We start from the raw sequence: 23,518 nt of genomic DNA, 5'->3' as shown, positions 1-23,518 counted from the left end.
CCAATACATGTAGTGCTTCACCTTTTGTTAAATGTCAATCCTAGGATTGTCAAATTTGATTATTATTATTAAATATGAGGTGCAATACATTTATTTTAAATATACTATTGGTTCTATTTCCAATTATTAGGCGTGATGAGCTTTCAATAATTATTCTGATAGTAGTTGGCTGTGGTTTTTCTCTTTCAGATTTGAATATACAGTGTGTCCCAGGTAAAACGCACCATAGGGAAACGATAATGTATTTTACCCAAAGGATCCAGGAGGCTTTCAACGTACTACTACAATCTCTTTCTAACATCAGACAAGCGCAATAACGTCCTTTGAACGCTAACTTCAAATACATATCAAAGGTTTCCTTTGCCAAAAAATACATGAACGTTGTTTCCCGGTGGTGCGGTTAACCTTGGACACACAGTATAGGGTCTTTGATATAGTTGTATGGGTTAATGTCAAAACTGATTTTATTTTAGAAGAATACACAGAAATTTGAAATTATTCTTCATGATATTTTTTGCTTGCTTTGAAAGTACCAATAACTTTTCGATAATCTAAAATTTATTTATAGAAATCTGGAAAAATAATAAAATTAATTTTTTTATTGGAAGTTATCATTCTACATTATAATCAAGATAGCGTATTGCTATCAAACCACAAACAATCGAAACGTTATTGGTACTTTCAAAGCAAGCAAAAAATATCATGAAGAATAAATTTTTTTCATAAATCAATATTTAAAAAAAATTCCTTCTTGTATGCCCCATCGCTTTACACACTGTATCTCATAAACTAAGAATATTGTTTGCGTAGTGCATTATAAAGTTGTAGGGCAATACATTTGCTAAAATTTGGCTGGTAAAATTTTTAGATCCAATATTAACAGAAATACACCTGATCAAAGTTACACGAAGTTTCTCGATGTATGTAGTATGAAAAACAATTGCTGAAATACAAAGGTATTGGGGTCTTTAATTATTTATTACCATCATTTCGATGTTAATTATTTTAATCACCAATGTCTCATTTTAATGTAAGAAATGCATTTTAAGGAACCCTATCTCACACGAAAATCTTTTGCGTGCTATCATTGACAAAAGTAATGATCGACTAATAGGTCAATTCTGCAGCATATGTAACCAACATGCCTGTGTAGATCAGGCTTCGTCGGTTTCTTCAAGGAGGAGATACTTTATTTTGTTGGTTCACAATTTCCAACTTGCACAATATATTCAAATGTGGGTTGCGTAATGCGTATGCTGCAGGATTTACCTATTCGGCGATCATTACTTTTGTCAAAGACTGTACAAGTAAATCAGGTATTTTAAAACCAAGAATTAGTAATCAAGAATTAAAGTAGAAGTATAAAATTTATTACAAAAATGCATAAATTAAGAGCATAATTATATTTAATTAATGCATCAAGCTACAATAACCTTGGAGCGCTTTCAGGCTGCCAGACCTTCTTTGTTGTCATCACCATCAAAATGCAGTTTTCGCCTATGGCCGATTACTGTCCGCCAGATTAGTGGACACTTAGTTACTTTATTTTATAACGTATCTTAAATACATATTTTAATAGGTTTGAATGAGTAAGCTAAGCTGTTCTTTAACCGTTAGGATAGATAAAGTGATCACTTTAATCGTAAGGGTAGATAAAGTGAAACAAATGATTGTGCATTCTAATGACATCTGTCATTCTTATTTCAAATGCACGATATAAAATGACGTTCAAAACATATGACCATTTGTTTCTATGGAAACGATCACGACGGCAAACCTAAGCTTGCTATTTTGACGTCTCTAAATTAAATTTAGAATTGTCAGAAGCTTTACAATGATTTATATGGCGTCTGCTATAAAATAAAGTTTTGTATTATACACGACGATAAAGAGAAACTAACTAAAATATCATCCCTTTATCGTCTTGTATAATAAATAGCTATTATCAAAGTAACTTTCCCAGCTCTATCATGTGGCAAGTTTTAAGAATGAAAATGTACTACTACAGCTTGACATAGGTATTGATAAAGTGCATAAAAATACCCACCTTGTTTGGTAATCTTATACCTCCATTCAGAATGCAACTTCTGACTTCTCCCTTGGCTATCCATGCACAGCTGGATTTGCAAGTACGTTCTGAAATTTAAAGTCTATGCTGAAATCTCGGCCGGACAGCCAGCCAGCCAGCCATAACGAATATAATAGCGTATTTTTTTTTCAAAAATGCGCTAATAATTAAGTTCTTATACTGGTAGCGCTATCTAACGGTAAAATTATAGCACCTCCGAAATCCATTTTTAGTGAAAATTTGAAGTCTCTAGCTATTGTAATGGCTGAGATCTCAGCCGGACAGCCAACCAGCCAGCTATAACGAATATAATAGCGTATTTTTTTCCATAAATGCGCTAAAAACGGAAAACAGCTTGAAAATTTTGGGATTTTTGCCGCTTTCCAATTTAGCACATGGTCCTCGACGCGACGTTGAATAGACATCCTGCTATACCCCAAATAATCTGTAAAAACTCAATTAACTTTGGAATACTTTCCAGTTGCCCCCCTATTTTCCATTATATCAACTGAACTGTATAATAAAACCATTTTGAAATATAAATATCATACAGTATTCATAAAGAAATGCTGATAATCAAATAACGGGTGTCCCAAAATTAACGCAAGATTTGAATTTGCCGCCATTTGTGCGGTGAAGTGTTGGCAACCCTGAAAAAAAAGCAATTTGACAGCTAACAGTATAGGGTTATTAAAAATGGAGCGTTACACGATAGAACAACGTGTCTTCATTATTAAAGAATATTTCAAAAATAGTGAAAGCTTGGCGGCTGCAGTTCGAAAATTTCATACAAAATATGGTCGGGTGTTTTAACTTCGTCAACTGTGAAGAGATTAATTGAAAAATTCATGGAGACTGGATCCGTTGGAGACGCCAAACACACTGGTCGTCCAAAAACAAGCCGTTCGAATGTGAACACTATTCCGACCATATTTTGTATGAAATTTTCGAACTGCAGCCGCCAAGCTTTCACTATTTTTGAAATATTCTTTAATAATGAAGACACGTTGTTCTATCGTGTAACGCTCCATTTTTAATAACCCTATACTGTTAGCTGTCAAATTGCTTTTTTTTTCAGGGTTGCCAACACTTCACCGCACAAATGGCGGAAAATTCAAATCTTGCGTTCATTTTGGGACACCCGGGCCGTTAGTATGTACCGAAAATTGAAAAAATCGGCCACTGTTACAGGTTTCCGTTCCATAAATCTGATAAATCGATTTCCTTGATTGTTTTTTGTTTTATGGAACACAGTTCATCGAATTTGGTTATATCTGGTTGCAACCAATCTAACCACGATAAAAGCTTCGTTTTACCTGGTTAAAAACAATATGGTGGAAACGTCAAACAAATTCAAAGATCAGGAAATTAATATGACTTTTGGCAGTGGACATTTGGCATAAATGGGGATTTACGATAATTCAACCGTTCTAACCGGGTATCACCATAGAAACAATTGTCCCAATAATTGTAACCATAGCAAAATCTATCATTACACCAGTTGAATTATCGTAAACCCCCAATGATGTAAGACTGTCAAGAATTTGAAAAATTTTGTAGGTTAGATATTGGTTTGGCATGAATAATTAACAGAGGACCAAAAGTAAACGCAAGTAACCATCACCATGGTTCAATGCTTTTGATTTGCGGTACATACTATTAGTACGAAGAGTGCGGTCGCATATGCAACTGACAAATTTAAACAGACTTGCATGTCATGTTGCCTAGCAACGATTTCACAGGTACCTATATATATTCCTTAAAATACTTAAATGGAAAAAAAGCATTATACTCCGTTCAATAGTTATTGTCCCAGGTAGTAGGCCATGTTACGGTGATGAAATTCACCTAAAAACAAAATTCCACTACTACACCAGGACAATAACTATTGAAAAATTTGATTTGGTTCCCTAATAGTACTAAATTTATATTTACACATTTAATTACGACACTGTATACAGCAGATTGTAATTAAGATTATCCTACAGTCACTATTGGTCACTCATGTATAATCGTAGTCATGAATCTGTGCCTATATTGCAGTGATTTTTAATAACAGATGTTCCCTTTGTGCTCCTTAGCTTGCCTATACCCTCTTGCTCAGAGTGTTGCTTCGATTTCGTGCCGGTGTGTGTAAAATTCATTTTAGTGCTTTTTTCCTTGAAAAATGAATTTGATCCACCAGATGGCTTGAGATCTCAGCTCTTGAGTCACAAAGTTTTTTTTTTATTTAGAAGGTGTTAATATCTAGGGTGGACAAAAAGAAATAAATCTTGTTGGAAAATCCAGCACATCCAACTTTGTTCTTTAAAATATTACAAAAAAAATGGATCCGCATAAATGAAACTAATGCAAAGATCATGTCACAGGCTGTCACGTATGGGTTTAAACATTGGGTTTTTGAATGTACGAATCAAACATGTACATTTTTTGTAAATAGTCCACGGTTAAACCTCATAGATTTCAATGGTGAAGGTTGTATGAAAAATACGCTTTAGCCATTCGTTCATGTGTTATCAACAGGGGTGTATTCATATGTCCCTGTTTGTAGTTACTAAATTTATAAATTATAAGTTAGATGGCACCACATTCTATTTACACATAGATTTACCATTTATCATTAGAACATATCCAATTATGTGATAATCTTAATATTTATTGTAGTAGTGGTAGTAGTAAGTGTAAATATATTCGACTGATCTTTTGTTTATTTAGAACAATCCTCATAATGCTAGCACCACTGTAGATTTGAATAAATAACGCTTTTATGTAGTCGATTAGAATAGTGTGGTTGCAACTTTAAGCATTGTTTTAACAGACCATGGCAATCTGTTTCGCTTCTGTTTGCCTGTCTGCAATTATAAGACGTGCATATGGGACGCTACTAAATCAGTCGACGAAAGTATGTCAGAAGCTTTTGAGTCGAGCGAAGATTGCTTTATAACACGGATCGATTACTCAAAGCAGTCTTCTGACAAAACTTGTACAGACATTGTGTTCTCTCTAAGGTCAGGTCAGTGACCGAGCTTGTAACGCAAGCTTCAACACCACTTCAGTTTTTATCCTTTATTTCAGCAGTGTTGTTGACATCTTTACTGTGCACGTTGTCGCTTACTAATGCAAAAGCTAAGCAAAGCATCTGTGCTAGATGGCTTGATGTACATGCTTCTTTAGTCTGATATCAATCCTTTATAGGTGATCTGCCGACCTACATTACTCGTTTCCAATGGGACATAGCTAAGTATCCTACCAAACAATCTCTAAGGAACATCGCTGATATAATCAGCAAGCAAGTAGGTCAAATCGATGCTGATCTTAAAACGAAATCGACAGCGTATAATAATTTAAAGGGCAATTTGCAAAGTTTAGAAAAAAAGCAAACGTAAGTCGCCTTCTACATTTTGTCATCAATTAACCTTTAATGTCCAGGGGAAGTTTGTTGACTCGAAATTTAGCCGATCTGGTTAAGAAGGAGCATTTCATTTTGGATTCAGAGTATTTGACAACATTGCTCGTTATTGTACCCAAGTAAGTAAAGCTAGTGTTCAAGTACTGTAACGGTTAGTAAACATTTTAGGTCACAATTTCATGAGTGGCAGACTTTGTATGAAAAGTTAACCGATATGGTAGTTCCCCGCTCATCGGTGTTAATTACTCAAGATCAAGAATATGGGCTTTATACAGTGTCGTTATTTAAGAAAGTGGCCGATGAGTACAAGTTGCATGCACGTGAAAAGAAGTTTATTGTACGTGATTTTACTTATAATGAAGAAGAACTTGCCGCTGGTAAAAATGAAATAACAAAGCTGGTCACCGATAAGAAGAAACAGTTTGTAAGTCTTCAAATAAAAATATTGAAGTCATTTAATTGAAAAATATAATATATGCTTAGGGTTCAAAAATCACTAAATAATCAAGAAAAAATGAAATGAATTATAAGAAAAACTTAATTTGCATTAATTGATCTATTTGTAGGGTCCTTTAGTAAGATGGTTAAAAGTGAACTTTAGCGAATGCTTCTGCGCTTGGATACATGTAAAGGCATTAAGAGTTTTTGTAGAATCTGTCTTGAGGTAAAAGTTACAAGGTAGTTAATTTTCTTCTTATATAATCACTGCTTTAGGTACGGGCTCCCTGTAAATTTCCAAGCAATTCTGTTACATCCAAGTAAAAAAAGTGTTAAACGTCTAAGAGATGTACTCAATCAATTATATGGTCACTTAGACAGTAGCGCCCTTCAAGCTTCTTCAGGAGCCGATGTAAGTAATCATTGGGATAAAATGATTAATATTGACGATATAACTTTGCAGAGTGTAGATATTCCTGGGTTGGGCTTCGGACAGTCCGAATACTATCCTTATGTATATTACAAGATTAATATCGACATGATCGATACCAAGGTATAAGTTGAGTTTTAGTAGAACACTGTTTAATGTTTCACAGAATGTTTACTTTTAATAGATTGTTAATAATTATATTATAATTGTATGTAAATAATTATACATAGTAGGGCTTAAAGTGAAGTCCATATAATACTAGACTTTATTTATTACAAGTAACCCTTTAAGATCAACACCCTCCTATTCCTACGGAGTAAATAGAAAGGTGACACGTACAATACACTACACGGAAAGATTGATATGCTGTATAGATGACATCAAATATTACCAACAAGGCAGCTCTTAAAGGGTTACAAAAAATTTTTACAGATAGGACAATAAATTAACGCCCTACTCTACAATGTAAGCATTACTTGGGCAACAAAGTGTCTATATATAATCTTTGTCAAAAATAAATAGTTATTCTCTAAAGACCTTACTTTAGTGTATAAAGTAAATTTCATTAGTTGCAGTATTATTTTAATTTAGTTTATTTGTGGTGATAGGGATGCTTTGTTGTCTTCTTTTATATAAACATGTGTAATGTAGCGTTTCGCTTCTAATTGCTAGAAGTTATTACTGTGAGTATGCCATTCCAGCTTTTACATTAACAAATTGCACAAAGATTGTTGTTATATATCATAAAATTGTATAGGAAAAATATATTGGAAAGTTGGTGGAATGACACTATACTCATTTCAAATATCGGAAATACCTGGCAAGAATTTATTCTGTTGTATTATATTCGTACTTAAATTATAATACATTTTGATAGGAAGTGTCATATAAACCGCCAGAAAATCTGGATTTCTGATAGAAGTTCAGGAGAAGTATTTTCCTTGTACATAGAAATAATCTATTTTAAGTGTAAATATAATGTAAACAGTTAAGTAGTTTTATGAAATAATTCTCATCATTTCCTGTATGTAGTTGTTTTTTAGATGATTGTTATGAAATCTTAATAATGTTTCTTGATTATAAGAAAATAAATGGCTATTAAGATGGTATCCATTTGTGCAATGAAATACCAAATTTCAAAACCTTTGGCATTGACTAATTCCCTACCTTAGTCAATGCCTTTGCCCTTTGGTCAATATTAAAATAAATTGATTTTTTCTTCAAACGTAAAAATATCAGGTGCGTTCACCAGACCAAAGATCATGATCTTTGACTAGATGAAGCGCTTCATGAGCGCTACCTAAAGGAGGAAATAATCCACTGACCTCAAAGTGGCATACTCTAGCAAGATTTCTCGCGCGAGTTACGGTCTAATAGCACTAGAGGTGTAAATATCACTATGTCCGACTTACAGTGGTATGTATGCACCTACACCACGACTCGGACAGCAACTCGCGCTGGAAATCTTACTAGAGTATTCCCGCCTTTAGGTAGCAGCATAGAACTCATTATGCGGTTCGTCTGAGTAGTAGGTGTCGAAGTTTGACATTATCGCTACAGATACGTATATCTGTGTTATCGCTAAAGCAGATTTTAAGGTGTATTAATGCTCACTAATATAATAGCATCTTTTTCCACCATGTGTACTAGTCTTGACAGATGTCATTCTTGTATAAATTCACGGCAACAAATCAACAGTTGGTTTCTGCCCGGTACCTTTGCACATCGTAATACGCAGTAATAAGACCCGTAAGTCTGTCGCGATTTTATCACACTTTTGATCTACAATTTTTTTCCGTTGCAATCACGGACTTCTTCAAAAAAATAAAAGGTCCATGGTTGCAACAGAACTTTCTTGTAAAAATAAAATTACTCGATTAAAAATCAAGCTCTTGTGCATTATTTACCCCCGAATAGGTCGACACCTAACTATTCATGAAAAGGAAAACAAACTTATCTATCTACTTGAAAATGGCGTTATTAAAATAAATGTTTTGGGTAACTTTGCCGCAGAAGTTGAAAGAAAAATAGCATATTTATAGTCAGAAAGACAGTTGGGAAAATTGTGTATTTTTTCTACTATATCCAAATCTGTACCTAATTAAAAATGACGGGTTATTAAATTCTCTACAAAAGTCATAAGCATTATAACCAAAAGACTTTGAATAACTAAGATTCTTCAGTTATCTTCTTTCAAATACACCACCTTTTTACATCAGTAAAATTAACGCATGCGCACACATAGTGGAAGGGCTAGGGAACAATTCGTCTAACTCGTTTCCCACACACCTAGAAAATTTTTTAATGATTCTTTATGGCCGTGTCGATGGTGACTGTGCGAGACAATAAACAAATGATTAATGAAAATTGGTTTCAATCACTATCAGCCATGGAATTATTGCCATAAGAAATATAATACATTGTAAATTTCAAACAAGTGAACGCGACCTGTCTAAATAATTAATTAATATTAGATGTAGGACTGTCAGGCGTCACGCTTGGCCGTTAGGCGACACACAAAAATCCCTATTTTTACGGATGATCGATTAACCTTACAATCACATTATTTTGTACTTATATTTCAGCGAATAATGCTATGCGTAGCGTAGGTACCTACAACACGCCACAGCTTGTGTGGTGTGAAACTATGCTAGTGATGTACCAACTATGGGTACTCTTTGGATGTACTACGTTAGCGCCGTTAAAAGGCCTATACAGTATCTGAAAGGACAGTTTGTTTGTGCATGATGAATTTTGAAAGATGTGAATGTGAAGTCTCATTCTGTCAGCTATGGATAGAAATTATTTGTGTGTTACTTTATGAGTAAATTATGGAAAATCAGAGACTTGTCCGCATACGCATACGATTTAAAAAAAAATTATATCAGTATCAATAAATAGTTATTTATTACACAAGCCGATAAAGGGATGTAGTTAGTTTCCCTTTATCGTCCTGTATACACAAATCTTTATTTTATAGCAGAAGCCATAGAAATCATTATAGAAATAAAATGAAAATTCTGTAGGTACTTATTTCATTTAGATGTCCAAACTAGCAAGCTTATGTTCTCCCGTCGTTACCATGGAAACAAGATTGTATTCTGTTCTGAACTTCATTTTATATCGTGCTCCGCGTCCCATTTTAACTAAGATCTGATAGAAAAAAAGAACAAAATGGTTTGAAGTTTTTTTATTTCAGTAACGATTTAAGAAATTACAAAGCAAAATAGTAACCCCTCTTTTTTTAAAATGTGTACCGCTGTTTGATTTTAAGAACCTGACAGCCCTAATTAGACGTGACCTAAAATTTACACGGCCTTCTCTGAATGAAAATTTTTTTGCTCACATACCTCATTAAATAATAGTTATTTACATAAAAGTCCGGAAAATTACTGACGAGGGAATATTGAAGTGTGAGGCCCCAGAGTACTTTAATTTCCGAGTCGGGCAATGTCATTTTACTGACGAGTTTTGTATTAAATTTTACCCGAAATCGTATTTTAATATAAAATTTTGTTTTTAATTAATGTCAATCTGTCAGTGCTGACAGGAGTCATTATAGACATTTGGAAATGTCAAAAATGCGGCCGGTAAAGTGACGGTGCGGCCGGTAAAGTGACAAGCGGCATGAAACATAGTCTGCTCTGCCTCTGTCATGGAAACTAAAATTTCCTGACAGAAAGTAGGCATGAAAATGAAGGTAAATTAATTTACCCAAAATCGTCTTGAAATCTTCATTGTCATGTCTACTTTCTGTCAGGAAATTTTAGTTTCCATGACAGAGGCAGAGCAGACTATGTTTCCTGTTACTTTACCGGCTGCATCGTCACTTTACCGGCCGCATTTTTGACATTTCCAAATGTCTATAATGACTCCTGTCAACACTGACCTTATTCTGTGGCACTGACAGATTGACATTAATCAAAAGTGTTATATACAAATTGACATGTTATATTAAAATACGATTTCAGGTAAAATTTAATACAAAACTCGTCAGTAACATGGCATTACTTCTGAAATTAAAGTGGGCCTCGCTTTTCAATATTTCCTCGCCAGTAATGTGTGATTTTCCTGGCTTTTATGTAAATAACTATTATAGCCAAAAGGACTTTTCCAATCGTTTCCAAAATCTTCTCAGTTTTCAAGATTATTAGAGGAAATATTGATACACAATTTCAGTCAAACAGTTCGCGTTAATAGATTATAACTGAGTGTAATTATATACAATGTGGACAAAATAATAGCCATGCAATCGGTGTGGTTAGCGAGGTTCCAGCCACCTCACTGGTTGCCATTTTCTTTTTATTGTTTGATTGTAGGATTAATATACCTTGTCATGTCCATTTTTTTTTCTTTTTTGTATAATTTGATAATTAGTAATTATATCCATTTAACTTATTCTTTGTGAATCTCTATTGAGTTTAAGTTCTCTTTTTGAATATTTACAGTACACTTTTATTTTCATATATGTACAGTGTAAACACAAGTACATTGTCCTGTTATTGGAAAATATTCTGTTGGACAATACATGATTATTATTATTATTTCTTGCACACTGGATGTATTTGTGATATGCGGGAGCTTTAGTAACACTTTATTAAATACAGAAAGGAAGGCATGTAGAATAGTGACAAACAGGAAATGCCAAACCGCATGGTGACCCAAAAGTGTAAAAGAACTAATTAAAAGGAAGGAATAGGCATGGTAGACATACGTAAACAAGACGATTAACAATTACCAAAAGTACAAGCAACACCATAGACACGTTAAGGCAATCATACAAAATGCAAAGCAAATAATTTCTTTTTTTTTTTTAGAAACTGCCCCACTATCTGATTGGACAATTTTTTTTTTGACAGTAAATGTAATAAGATATAGACAAATTTTATTTATTTTCAAATATCAGTAATCAGTAATACTTAATCTGAAAACATGTAAAATTAAATAAGTAGAGAACGCAAATTGAGAAAATAAATATAAAGTTACAAAGGGGTATATATATTATTTGATGTTGAGCTCAACCTGCGCTTAACTATATAGATCATCTGGATCATCTTGGAAATTACCCTGATCGCCAGCAGTGATGGAAGGCGTTGGCTGACCACCGCTGCCGGTAGGAAAACGGAAGTTAGTTCCAAAACCTCGTGACTGCTGTAGAGTTTGTGCGAACATTTCATATTTACGTATGTCGTTGTCTGAAACAGAACGTCTAGCGAACCGCATCGCCTCCTCGAAATGTGCTCTTGTGATTTCCGGTACTGGATCTTCTTCATCGAGCTACAATAGAAATCATACATGTAATATTGACACTAAAAGATTGAACAAAGTTGTAAAGCCATCTGCTTTTCAATCGACAACATTGTTCACTTGTTTTATTTTATTTTAATGCCCAATGTACTCACATCCATTGCAGCACTGTTGGGGTTAGTAGCCCTTTCTCTTTCCCTGCGAATTTCGGATTCAATACTTTGGCGGATAGCAAGCTTACAAGCGCGCTGACAAATTTCTGTTAAATCAGCACCAGAAAAGCCATGGGTAACTCTAGCTATATAACCAAGGTCGACATCACGAGCGACTGGAGATTTCCGCAAATTTGACTTAAAGATAGCTTCGCGTGATTTCTCATCTGGCAGTGGAATATAAATCAGCTGATCTAAACGTCCTGGTCGCAGAATAGCTGGATCAATAATATCTGGAAAAAACGTTATTCATAATGCAGAAAGCACGAGACTGGATAGTTACCAGGTCTATTTGTCGCTCCAATGATGAAAACGTTTTTCTTTGCACCCATACCATCCATCTCCGTTAAGATTTGATTGATCACGCGATCCGCTGCACCACCTGCATCTCCTACGTTACCCCCTCTTGATTTGGCAATAGAATCTAACTCGTCAAAGAAAAGCACACAAGGAGAAGCAGATCTTGCCTTATCGAATATGTCACGAACGTTAGCTTCAGATTCACCAAACCACATTGTCAGCAATTCTGGACCTTTTACTGATATGAAATTTGCCTGGCATTCATTTGCTATAGCTTTAGCTAACAAAGTTTTACCGCAACCTGGTGGCCCATAAAACAACACACCACGCGATGGTTGCATACCAAATTTAAGAAATTTGTCTGGATGTTCAACGGGATATTGAACAAGCTCTTGTAACTCTTTCTTTACATTTTCCAATCCACCAATGTCATCCCATGTAACGTTAGGAACTTCTACCACGGTTTCTCTCAATGCGCTAGGACTGCTCTTTGTCATCGCATAACGGAAGTTCTCCATTGTGACGGCTAACGAGTTCAATACTGCAGCGTCAATTTGATCGTCCTCCAAATCGATTAAATCCATCTTCTCTCGGATCTGTTGAAGCGCAGATTCCGAACACAAAGAAGCAAGATCTGCACCGACATGACCGTGAGTTTCCGCGGCGATCTGCTCAAGATCCACATCGTCGGCCAGCTTCATATTTTTGGTATGAATACGTAGCACTTCTAAGCGGCCCGTCGCATCTGGGATGCCGATATCAATTTCTCTATCAAACCGTCCAAATCGACGTAAAGCTGGATCGATCGAATTGGGACGATTCGTGGCTGCCATTACAATCACATGCGAACTCTTTTTCATGCCATCCATCAGAGTTAAAAGTTGAGACACGATACGACGCTCCACTTCGCCGTGAGTTTTCTCACGCTTGGGCGCTATCGCATCCAATTCGTCGATGAATATGATAGCGGGCGAATTTTTATCAGCTTCTTCGAAAGCTTTGCGCAAATTGCTTTCGGATTCGCCCGCCAACTTGCTCATAATTTCGGGACCGTTAATTAAAAAGAAAAATGCCCCTGTTTCGTTCGCAACCGCTCTAGCGATTAAAGTTTTTCCTGTGCCGGGTGGACCGTACAGTAAGATACCGCGAGGTGGTTTCACACCAATTGCTTTGAACAGTGAAGGATGACGTAAAGGTAATTCCACCATTTCTTTAATTTGTGCTAATTGTTTTCTACAACCACCAATGTCGTCATAACCCACTGCGTTTAAGGCGTCTTCTTCCTCCTAATGTACAAATCCAATCATATCATTATCACATCATATTTGCAGAATGCAAGTGTACAGGGAGATTCCATAACGGTGAGAGACATAGTGTAGGTTAAATTTGTCTCCTTTTAAAATTAAAACGCATTTGAAATTTTTCAAAAATATCACCTCAATACTGAAATGTCAAATTTTGTATTCCATAACATAAACGATCAGAAATGGGCGGTTCCCGTTAGCACCTTCCATGGACACTTTTTTTTTCGAAGAACCTGAATCAGAATTTCCATAGGGCGCTAGATGTTGAAGCTGTACAAGCTACTATACTGTATTCATTTTAAGAACGTAGCGGTAATAAGCATTGTGATTGGTTAAAACACGAGTCAGTATTACGCTGAAACATAAAACGAGTCGCGACATTTGCAAGCTGTTAGTTTTTATTGTCAACTAAACTCTTGAAGTGTCATTAGCTGTTAATGTCAAAGATTTATTTCTGTTTGCAGTATTGGATATTTCTACTTTACAATAATTTGGTGCCGTTTTAAATTTTTCCTGTGTGTGCTTGTCTTCAAGCACAGCGCCATCTACTACCTTCTTATAATGAATGCAGTATACTTTTTTATGAGCGCCATATTGGATTTTTATGGAATGAGATAGAGAACAAAAAAAAATGTAATGACGTGTCACACTCTCTACTTTTACATAATTTACAATAAAATTTTCAAAGTCAGATGTTTTACATCCATTTCTCAACAAAATTAATTTCCTTTTACTTTGTTCCGTAAAAATCCAATATGGCGTCCATAAGAAAGTTCGAACCTGTAGCTTCTATACATCTAGCATGTTATGGAAACTCTGATAACACTTTCAGATCCTCCAAAAAAAGGGCCCATAGAAAGTGTTAACGGGAACCGCCCATTTCCCACCGATTAAGATAGAATGAAATCAAAATTTGATATTTCAGTTTTGCAAAATGTCAATTGCCTTTTAATCTTAAAAGGGGCAACAACTCTGTCCCCATTTAACCCACACTGTATCTCTCACCATTACGGAGACCACAATAGTAAACCACCCTACACAATACACTTGCACTAGGAATGGTAAAACACGAAATCTCCCCACACATTTTACCATTCCTGACCAAGCTACCCCATTGTGAGCTATAGCAACCAATTTCATCATGTCACACTTACACTAACAAAAGGTTACAGTCACATGACAACTACAAAATGAAATTACGGCCCAAGTTAGGCATAATTATGTTTCTTATTTTTCTCAAAGGTAGAATGATAAGAAATGAATACATTTGTTTTGATTCATGATTATAAGTATAACGAAATATCTCCAAGTAGCCATATTTGTAGAATGCCATACTTACTTCACGTTTAATTGGATCTCCATCGCAATGTATAACGGTGTCAGGTGCAACAATGCAGTAAGGCGCTGGATCGGTCTCCACTACTTTAAATTCTACAGCTCGCATACCACCGCGGACTATGAATATATCTTCTTTATGTATGGGACGATAAGCCTCCAAAAAGTATGGTCTTAAGTATACATCGAATAAATTTCTGAAGCAAAAATATATGTTAGGTCCCTTTATCCGTTTTGGTATTTGTGAGGGCGTGTTAAAACAAACTATCATACATTATTCTCCCAATATTCTCTGATAAACCCCAAGGGGTTCAACATTACCACATCATTGCACTTTATTAGATAGAAGAACCATTGTGCGTCACATTTAGCCACAATTACAAAAGATGGCTTCACTCCTCCAATATTGTGTGGAGAGAGTATTTTGATTAAACTATACTATACATATTAAACAAAATGTATCTGTTCAAATTTTGGCACTATTCTAAGTCTGAAGAAGCACTTTAAATAAGTAAGATATTTTTAAAAAAATGCGTAATTATCATTAATCATCATAGTCATTCAATTTCAAAACAATCGAAATCGTCTTCAGATCGCAAAGTATCTGTACTTTATAAGGATGAAATATATTACTTTTGTAATTTTGTGGACAGAGCGCAAGGAAAGCACGAGAAATTGTACGTTATGATTCATGCCAAAATGATCCAATATTTCAATTTGAAAGACTTCATTTAAAACTCGTGCCTGACTATGTTTCAAATTTGTAACAGATCGAGTCAGTAAATTCAGCAATAAGGTTTATGACGTACCTGCCAGATGTCACTTTATCTATAGTCCGTTTTTAAACTAAGAGGAGTGATTTAAATAGCTCCCGCGAAAAATCTGCATTGTGATTGGCTTATACGGCGCCGTTTTTACACAGACGCAATTTGAGGATCTTGACAATTCAGTTGACATCTTTATTCGCTGTGTCATTTACAATTGTGTTATTCGTATTTTTTTAATTTTACCTTTTTCGCGTGTTTTAACTCTTGTTCAAATTTCAATTAAACAGTCAGTTCTTATTAGAACTAAACCGGGTACCTGTACTTGATTTTGTTGGTGCAAATACTTCGAAATATGGATTCCACGCCAAGTACAAGTAAAGCGAACATTTCACCTGTAAAAAAGCGTACGCGTCTTAATTTGGGGCATTTATCGATCTCAGAAAAGCAGTGCATACTGGACTGTTTGAAGTGGAAGTGTTTGAAGAATGGTTTGCATCTTTCTTAGTGAAAATTCCTGAAAATGTTGTAACTTTACAATATATTGTAGCTAGCACCTTTTGATTTTATAAAATGATTGCATTTATGTCTACATAATAATTAAAATTTCTTGTCAACCAAATTGTGTAGGGTAAAGTATTAAAAAGCCATAAAAATGATCAACACTGCATTTTTTATAATGTATGCCTTATGTAGTAGGCAACCCATAATGCACATGTGTACGTATGTAACATACTTAAAACAATTGCCCAAAAGTTACTAAATTTAGTAACTTTTTCGGATGTAAATCAGACTTTTCAATTTACTCCTCTTAGTTTAAAAACAGAGTATAGATACCTTTCATCAAATTTTGCAGTAGTTCGCCAAACACAATGATTTTCAAATCCATAAATTTACACAATTTCAACCTTTTCCCTTAAAGCATAAACCGTTTTTTGTTAAGTTACTGGTCACACTTACAGTGACTTTATAGAGACAGTGGCGACAACAGGGTATCTCGTTTTTGATTGGTCGTTGGTGCTGGTTCCCATATTGGAGCTAAATTCTAAACTGACCAATAGAAAGCCTCCAAAACGACGCGGTTCACTCCGTGCTATAATTATTAATTATACTGTTTTGACAGTGTCACCTGTAATTGTCACGGCTTCACGTTACTAGTTTACACTTTGCTTCTTGTATTTGCTTTATTTTACGTTTTCCGTGTCCAGTTTTATATAAACTCGTTTTTTAAAGACGCATATAGCCGACCATATAGCTTGGATTTACGATATTATAAGGTATGTAATTCGCTTCAATTGTTTTTAGATGTAAAATTGTGCCTAACCTTACGACTGGTAATTGATGTAAAATTTTTTTCAGAAGCCCTAAATACCTAATGAGTTTAGATAGAAAACTGGTTAGAGAAGCAGCTTATCCGAAATTTAGCAGCAAATTCAATTATGGTTATACGCTTGAATTGATTTAACGTTTAACATTGATGATTACTGAAGCACAAGGAAAATTGATCTCTTGTACTCCGTGGGCTAAATCAACGTGTTTTGTCTTACATTTAAGGGGCTAAAATAATACTTTTTATCCCGAAAGGAGAAACACGCGACGAGGAACAAGAAGTGACAGAATACACTGAAATGGCAAACACAATTTAATGATTAATATGGTTACCTTTATATGTACATTTTGGATATTGCACCATATTTTATACTTATTATACCGTTTTCCATATATCTTTTTGAATTTGGGAGGCAGTGGTTTGCCCATAGGTTGTTCTGCAAAGCTTTCTGCGCCGTTAGTTGTGAACGAGATTCTTTACTTAAAAACTGACATTCTACGGTCACAATTTGACATGAAAAGGTATATTGATCCTACAATCAATTTTTTAGCTCCAATATGGCGGATTGTGATAAGTTGTCGCCACTGTCTTTATAAAGTCACTGTAGTCACACTAACGTCACTGAATAGCAAATCCACGGCAAACCAGAAAAATGAATTCAATAAATAAGTAAAGCTAACACCCATGGACAAAGGTGAAGAGGGGCGAGTCATTTTTTTTAAATAAAAAATTGTCCCCCTCAATAACATTGTCCACTGTTTCGTGATTTCTTTAGAAGATACACAAATATCGAGCTATTGGGGGTGGAAGTTTTGAATTGAACAACCTGTATGTATACAGTAGAGCCTCGGTAATTCGAGTTCGATGGGACTGAAGGTATCTTGGATAGTGAAAATCTCGTATTATATGGAAGCTTTAAAGAAAAATCTCAGGTAGGGGTTAGGCGTTAGGAAAACTACGGTAGGTATGTATTGTTTATAGTTGACTTAAAAACCATTAACATTTTATTGAATTAAATACGTATGCACAAACTGCACGTTAAAAAATAAATAGGACTCAAACGGATACAAACCCAACCAAGGTTGCAGTTTTCTATAGCACAAAAAAAATTGAATATGCCTTCTTGGATAGAAAGTAAAACAGTAGATCCCGTTTCAAACGGTAGATCCCGTTTCATACAATGTTTGGTACGTTAAAAATCCCTTACTGTGGGTGGAACTCCTATAGTAAGAGTAGTTCTAATAACCATAGCAGTTGATGACAATATACAGTGTGTCCCAAATCGGGTGGGATTGCATGGGTAACTTTGTCATTATTAAAGATAGAGAATTCGTTAAATGGGCAATGTTTTGCAGTTTTGGATGTTTATTTAAAATTTCCTTATGGAAATTCAAAATGTCGCATAGGTTCGACGTAAATTAAAAAAAACTAAAATTGGTCATTTCCTTGAATGTCTTATATCATCGAAAGTATAAGAGGTATAAAAAAAAGTTTCATATAAAAGTGACCATCTTTGATACGATTAATTTAGAATTGATGTCAAAAAAAAATTCAAGATGGCTACTTTTGAGGAACATTTACCAACTTCCTAAAGTTAAATGGGCGCCATATTGGATTTTTAGATTACTTGATAGATTTTTAAATTCTCTTTTCAACGAGCTATTATAACATAAGATTGAAAATAAGATACCAGTTATATTAACGGTTTTTGTATTTTAATCAAGTAGTCTGTGACGAATAAAAAAAAACAAAACAAAATCTATTCGAGGCAACAAAACAATGAAAGTAATTACACCAGATGTTTAAAATACTGGCCATTATTAGTGAAACACACTACAAGACAGTTTAGTTTAGGCAACGTGCTGCCATTGATGATTATTATTATTATTGTAGTGGTAGCTACTTCCACTTTACTTTTATTTTTTAATTAAGTACTTACTTTTATAATTTAATGTACTGTACATAATTCGTGAATTGTGACCTGAGCAGCCAGTTTGTTGGTAGGTACCATAAACTAACCCTTCCTTCGAAATATACATTGTCAAGGAAAATCCTTTAAGGAAGTTTATTGGAGAATTTGTAAATAATGGTGAGCAGTTAAAGATCCATCGAAGATTACCGGTGCAATTACATGACTTCCCTTTATGCCATAAAATACATTAATTTAAAAAAATATTCCTTGATTTCAGCGTGAAACTACAACATGTAGGTTTTCCTGTGACGAGTAGGTAGTGTTCATAATGGCGATTTGAACACTTCACAGTTAGAAAAATAAGATTCATCTGTCCATATACTCGGACCAGTAAAACTGTTAGTTTCGATATTCTTGCGGATAAACCACCTACAAAATGTGACCTGGGACAATGCATCAATGGTAATACATTGTGTAAAATAAAGCGAAGTGTCTTGAAATGTCTTTAACTGGATAATGGCAGGACTTTTTTCGAGGGGATAGTTTGTAGTTATACCACCATTTGTAGGTATGTAAGTATGGATAATAAATCAATAAGTGATGTTATAAAAATCAAATTTTTCTAGACCTAATGCTTATATAAAATTTTGGAGGGAGTTGTAATGCCCAAACCCCCCCTCTCATGAGTGCGTCCCTGATACATCTGATGTAATTATTTTCATGGTTTTGTTGCCTTGAGTAGATTTTGTTTTGTTTTTTTTAATTCATCACAGCCTACTTAATTAAAATATAAAAACCGTTGATATAACTGGTATCTTATTTTCAATCTTATGTTATGATGGCTCGTTGAAAAGAGAATTAAAAAATCTATCAAGTAATCTAAAAATCCCATATGGCGCCTATTTAACTTTAGGAAGTTGGTAAATGTTCCTCAAAAGTAGCCATCTTGAATTTTTTTTTGACATGATTTCCTGTGAATAGGTACGTACTGACTTATTGAATACCAATTCCAGACACACGAGTAATCCTAATGTATTAACCCCTCAGTTTTGTTGGTCAAATTAGTCTTTACTTAGGCCTAAATTATCGAGAAATTCGAGACAAGTAGATATGCCAATTATATGGATCGAGATATTGATGTATTACAAGGTGACACAGGGAAACGGGCAGTTTTTAAACCGATAATACTCAGTTGATTGTAAAATCAATGTATGTTGAATTGAGATATCAGAATTGATTGCTTGCCATTTAAGAATAGATGAGACTGTGTCCAGGTAATGTCATTTTACGTGGATAACTCAAATCTATTACAAATTCTCCATCCCACATCACACATCTCTGCCAGAAGTAGCTGCCATTTTGTAGTGTATGGTTATAGGAGCAACTTGTGAGGTACTCCCAACATTGGTCACCCTGTATAAAATTACTGCTAATCCTTCTTTTTTCAATATTGTAAAAAATAAGTGATATCTTGTATAAACCGATAAATTAAAGTATGTTTACCACGATATCACAATTGTAGCAACTTGTACATTTAATTTTAAACATACTGTCACAGTTTCAATGATTCAGTTAATCCACTTTCAGAATACTAATGCAATTTTCAATAGGCGAATGGCAGAGACTCACTTACCAACCACCTCTTCTTCCATTCAAGCTATAAAAACCTCATTTCATTGAAACAAAATGGCTGACCAAATTCAAAATAAGTGAAGTTGCACCATTCTCAAATGTTTCATACCCTAGCACATTACATTACAAAAAAAATAACTTACAATGATTTGTTTGACATTATTATGTAGTGATCCATACTATTAAACAATAATAAAAATACAAAAACATTGCCATAAAATTCTCTGCGACCCAATTTTTTGAAGCACATTTAGGTACACCTGTACATACAGGGTGTTTTTTTGGGAAATTTAGTGAAACGTTTTTGGGAAAGTGAAATAGGTACTTGTGTGAATGTTGCATAATTTTGATCCAGCACATTATACGCTAGCTCACAAATTATGAGAGGCGGGAGAAGGGGAACATCTCATTAAAGATTTTGACATAAATGGTCTTCATTGGAAAGAGCTCTTTTCGTGTAATCAGATTTTACATACAATAAAGCCTTTTTAGTAAATGCGATGAGTGGTAGAGGGCGCGGTTTGACATTAACATAACCTTTGCAGGTTTTCTTGAAAACTTCAAATGGAACAATATAATTATATGATATTACCAAATAAGATGAAAATGTGAAAATATCAGTAAAACCGCATTTGGATATCTGTTTCCCAAACATTAACAAATATAAATATAAATGAAAGAATAATTATGACGAACGTATGCGTGGCAGTGTGTTTTCAAAGCAACTTAGATGAATATTGCAATTTAAATTTGTGAGTGTGCCAATTTTCTTAAAATGACACATAGTTCAGGTAAAATTGACCGAACAAGGATTACCTGGAGGACAATACCATTAAAGTCACAAAAAAAGTTTAAAGAAAAAAATTATTTCTCTGCTACGGAAAGGTTAAGAAAGTGGATAAAGTCCACTCTATTTCAATGTGGTGGAGACACTTTAGTGATTTCAGGTCAGTGTACGTCGTGCTATGCACACAATCTGATGAGTGGCACTTGCAATGTACAACTCTATTAACTATGGGACATGACTCATACAAAGGATACGCAAAAACTCCAACGAGAATTCTAGAAACAAATGAACCTAATTCAAGAGTTCTAAGATACCTAACAAACTTGGCTCCCCTTCAAAACAAAACTGAGGTTTTCACTAGGTACCTAGTTGAGTAATTTTTCTTTGTTCTGTGTTTTTGCTTAACAGCAAGCATATTGAAAATTTAAAAAAATAAAACATTTTAGAATTTTATGCTGATGCCATAAAAAACCAAAATACAACAAAAGGCATAGTTAGACCGGAAGTTAGACCGTACCAAGTTTTTGTCTACCGTTATTCAGGTTATAGTTGAAATCTATTCTTATATCTCAACAAATATTTTTGTAGTTGTTTATAGTGCAAAGTACAAGACAGAAACTTTATGAATTAAGATGTTTGCGAGCAATGAATTTTTGATAAATTGAAATCCACTTCGTAAGTTCACCTTTACACATACATATTACAGTTTTAGCTTGTACAAAAAGAAAAGAAATTACCCCGTTAAACCTTCCACGGTGTCATCAATTGGAAGCACGTGAATCCTTTTCCCGTACTTGACATCGGGACACGGCTGCACCGAAACAACATCCGATAAACGAACTCGCAAGTTGTTACGAACGATTCTATTCATTCGAATTTTTTCGTTCGGACAACTGTCATCGGAGAGGACGATGCAGACGGTCTCCTTTCGCCGTTTTCCTTTCAAAAGGACGGTATCACCACGGAAAAGTTGCAACTCATCCATTTTCGCCTGCGATAGAGCCACGACGGAATTATCATCGTTGACTGCTTCTTCGACTAAAAGACGATTGGGGCGATCTTTACGACGTAAGATCGCAGTCGCTAAATCGTCGGGGCTAAAAATCAAATTGTCATCACGCCGCGCCGGTTATGGGAAATAGAAATCCTCACCTTTTACCTTCCGCCATTTTATTCGATAATTAAACTAAAATTAAACTAGCACTTGTGCTGTACTATTTCTGTAATAACTTTCGCACAAATGCTGTATCACACACAGAATAATCGTTAAATATTACAGAGCTACAATGACGTTGCCACTTTCAGACGAATTGACAGTCGACAGTAGCAAAATCATGCACCACGACAACCACCATTTATTACCCAAGCCAATCAAAATTTAACAAAGAGGTAAATTTATGCGTAACTGATTATTCAACGTGCATCTTTTTCTAACTACACAAATTTGTTATAATTTCTTTCTTTAAACTGTCAATATTACTAACACACAATTTGTATTTGACAGAAACTTACACAGAGCATGCGCACTTTATTACGGCCATTAAGTTTTAAAAAGAAGAGAGACCAAATTGTACTGAGGGCGTGGATAGGACTTGAAAATGAATTTCCCAATACAAGAATACAAAAAGCAGCTGAAGAAGAGCCTTAAAAAATTAATAGCTGTCGAATCACCTTTGGAATTCTTGAAATCGTACGTAACTTGAACTTCGAAAAGCGACTCGACCGCCACTCATTTTTGATCGCCCTTTATATTGCATTAGATTCAGCGCCGGACTAAGGAACAGACGGACCGAAAGAGGGCACCAAACTTGATTTCATGTTACCACTGTAAGCAATAAGCATGCCCCACTGAGTGGGATAAAATAGCTATTTAAAAACTCACTTCGAGCTTTGAATGCTAGCAACGCGAACGCTTGAACCGTATTAAGCAGTTTTAAATGGAATACCCTGTATATATTTACTCATTTTTGAAACTCGAAAAAAAAGAAAATTCTAAAATTCTGGATATGCATTGAGGATGCAGTAATATGCATTGGAGTAACTGTTAATTAATTCAGGGGTTTCATCAAAACGAACGACCAATTGTAATTCTGATAAAATTGCAAGAACACGTCTATTAGATAACTAGAAGTTAAGTAACAGATTTATCTTAGTTTTAACATTTACCGCACCCCAGCTACACCACCTTATAAGGCCATACAATACATTTTACAAAAATACACACAATCACATTTAGGTCGTCGCTGGTTATGAAAAAGACAAATACAGTTTAAATAAATTTGACAAATTTCACGTTTCACGTCAACCACATTCCCTTTGACGGTACCACTTCCGGGGTCCAGTTCACCCA

The 23,518-nt window shown here is 34.8% G+C and overlaps 3 protein-coding genes across 5 annotated transcripts in view; 1 reads left to right on the top strand and 2 right to left on the bottom strand.

The window, feature by feature from the left end:
* Positions 1–989, bottom strand: part of LOC116165834 (transitional endoplasmic reticulum ATPase TER94) — a 4,270-nt gene extending 3,281 nt beyond the window's left edge. Inside the window, exon 1 of the mRNA XM_031480562.1 lies at positions 984–989. Coding sequence (XP_031336422.1) covers positions 984–989 — 6 coding nt within the window. The remainder of the gene's footprint in view (positions 1–983) is intronic.
* Positions 990–3,109: 2,120 nt separating this feature from the next.
* Positions 3,110–7,454, top strand: LOC116169069 (V-type proton ATPase subunit C-like). Of its 3 annotated transcripts, XM_031485108.1 has the most exons (8): positions 3,118–3,259; positions 3,323–3,810; positions 5,264–5,450; positions 5,498–5,596; positions 5,646–5,901; positions 6,044–6,141; positions 6,192–6,327; positions 6,379–7,454. In XM_031485108.1, exons 2-8 carry the CDS (start codon positions 3,786–3,788, stop codon positions 6,472–6,474), a joined length of 897 nt encoding a protein of 298 aa, XP_031340968.1. In that variant the 5' UTR covers positions 3,118–3,259; positions 3,323–3,785; the 3' UTR covers positions 6,475–7,454. The 3 variants fall into 3 exon arrangements, with proteins under 3 accessions (XP_031340957.1, XP_031340968.1, XP_031340962.1); XM_031485097.1 differs by having other exon boundaries at positions 3,110–3,259; positions 6,192–7,454; XM_031485102.1 differs by having other exon boundaries at positions 3,123–3,810; positions 6,192–7,454.
* A 3,907-nt stretch (positions 7,455–11,361) lies between these two features.
* Positions 11,362–22,549, bottom strand: LOC116173488 (transitional endoplasmic reticulum ATPase TER94). The gene is made up of 6 exons (XM_031490988.1): positions 22,321–22,549; positions 21,906–22,265; positions 14,748–14,940; positions 12,088–13,390; positions 11,748–12,037; positions 11,362–11,622 (listed from the first exon to the last, which is right to left on the bottom strand). Exons 1-6 carry the CDS (start codon positions 22,335–22,337, stop codon positions 11,374–11,376), a joined length of 2,412 nt encoding a protein of 803 aa, XP_031346848.1. The 5' UTR covers positions 22,338–22,549; the 3' UTR covers positions 11,362–11,373.
* Positions 22,550–23,518: the final 969 nt, after the last annotated feature.

Source organism: Photinus pyralis, unplaced genomic scaffold, assembly GCF_008802855.1.
Source record: "Photinus pyralis isolate 1611_PpyrPB1 unplaced genomic scaffold, Ppyr1.3 Ppyr1.4_LG1, whole genome shotgun sequence".
Classification (NCBI taxonomy): Eukaryota; Metazoa; Arthropoda; class Insecta; order Coleoptera; family Lampyridae; genus Photinus; species Photinus pyralis.
This window is presented reverse-complemented; position numbering and strand designations above follow the sequence as displayed.

Bases quoted from the DNA above. Each gene is read 5' to 3' on its own strand.
- LOC116169069 (XM_031485097.1), top strand. From the start codon at position 3,786: ATGTTGCCTAGCAACGATTTCACAG. The intron at 3,811-5,263 runs GTACCTATATAT...AATCCTTTATAG, and splicing joins GCCTAGCAACGATTTCACAG to GTGATCTGCCGACCTACATT. The intron at 5,902-6,043 runs GTAAGTCTTCAA...ATCTATTTGTAG, and splicing joins CCGATAAGAAGAAACAGTTT to GGTCCTTTAGTAAGATGGTT.
- LOC116173488 (XM_031490988.1), bottom strand. The intron at 13,391-14,747 runs GTAAGTATGGCA...TTTGTACATTAG, and splicing joins GAGATCCAATTAAACGTGAA to GAGGAAGAAGACGCCTTAAA. The intron at 12,038-12,087 runs GTAACTATCCAG...CGTTTTTTCCAG, and splicing joins TGGAGCGACAAATAGACCTG to ATATTATTGATCCAGCTATT.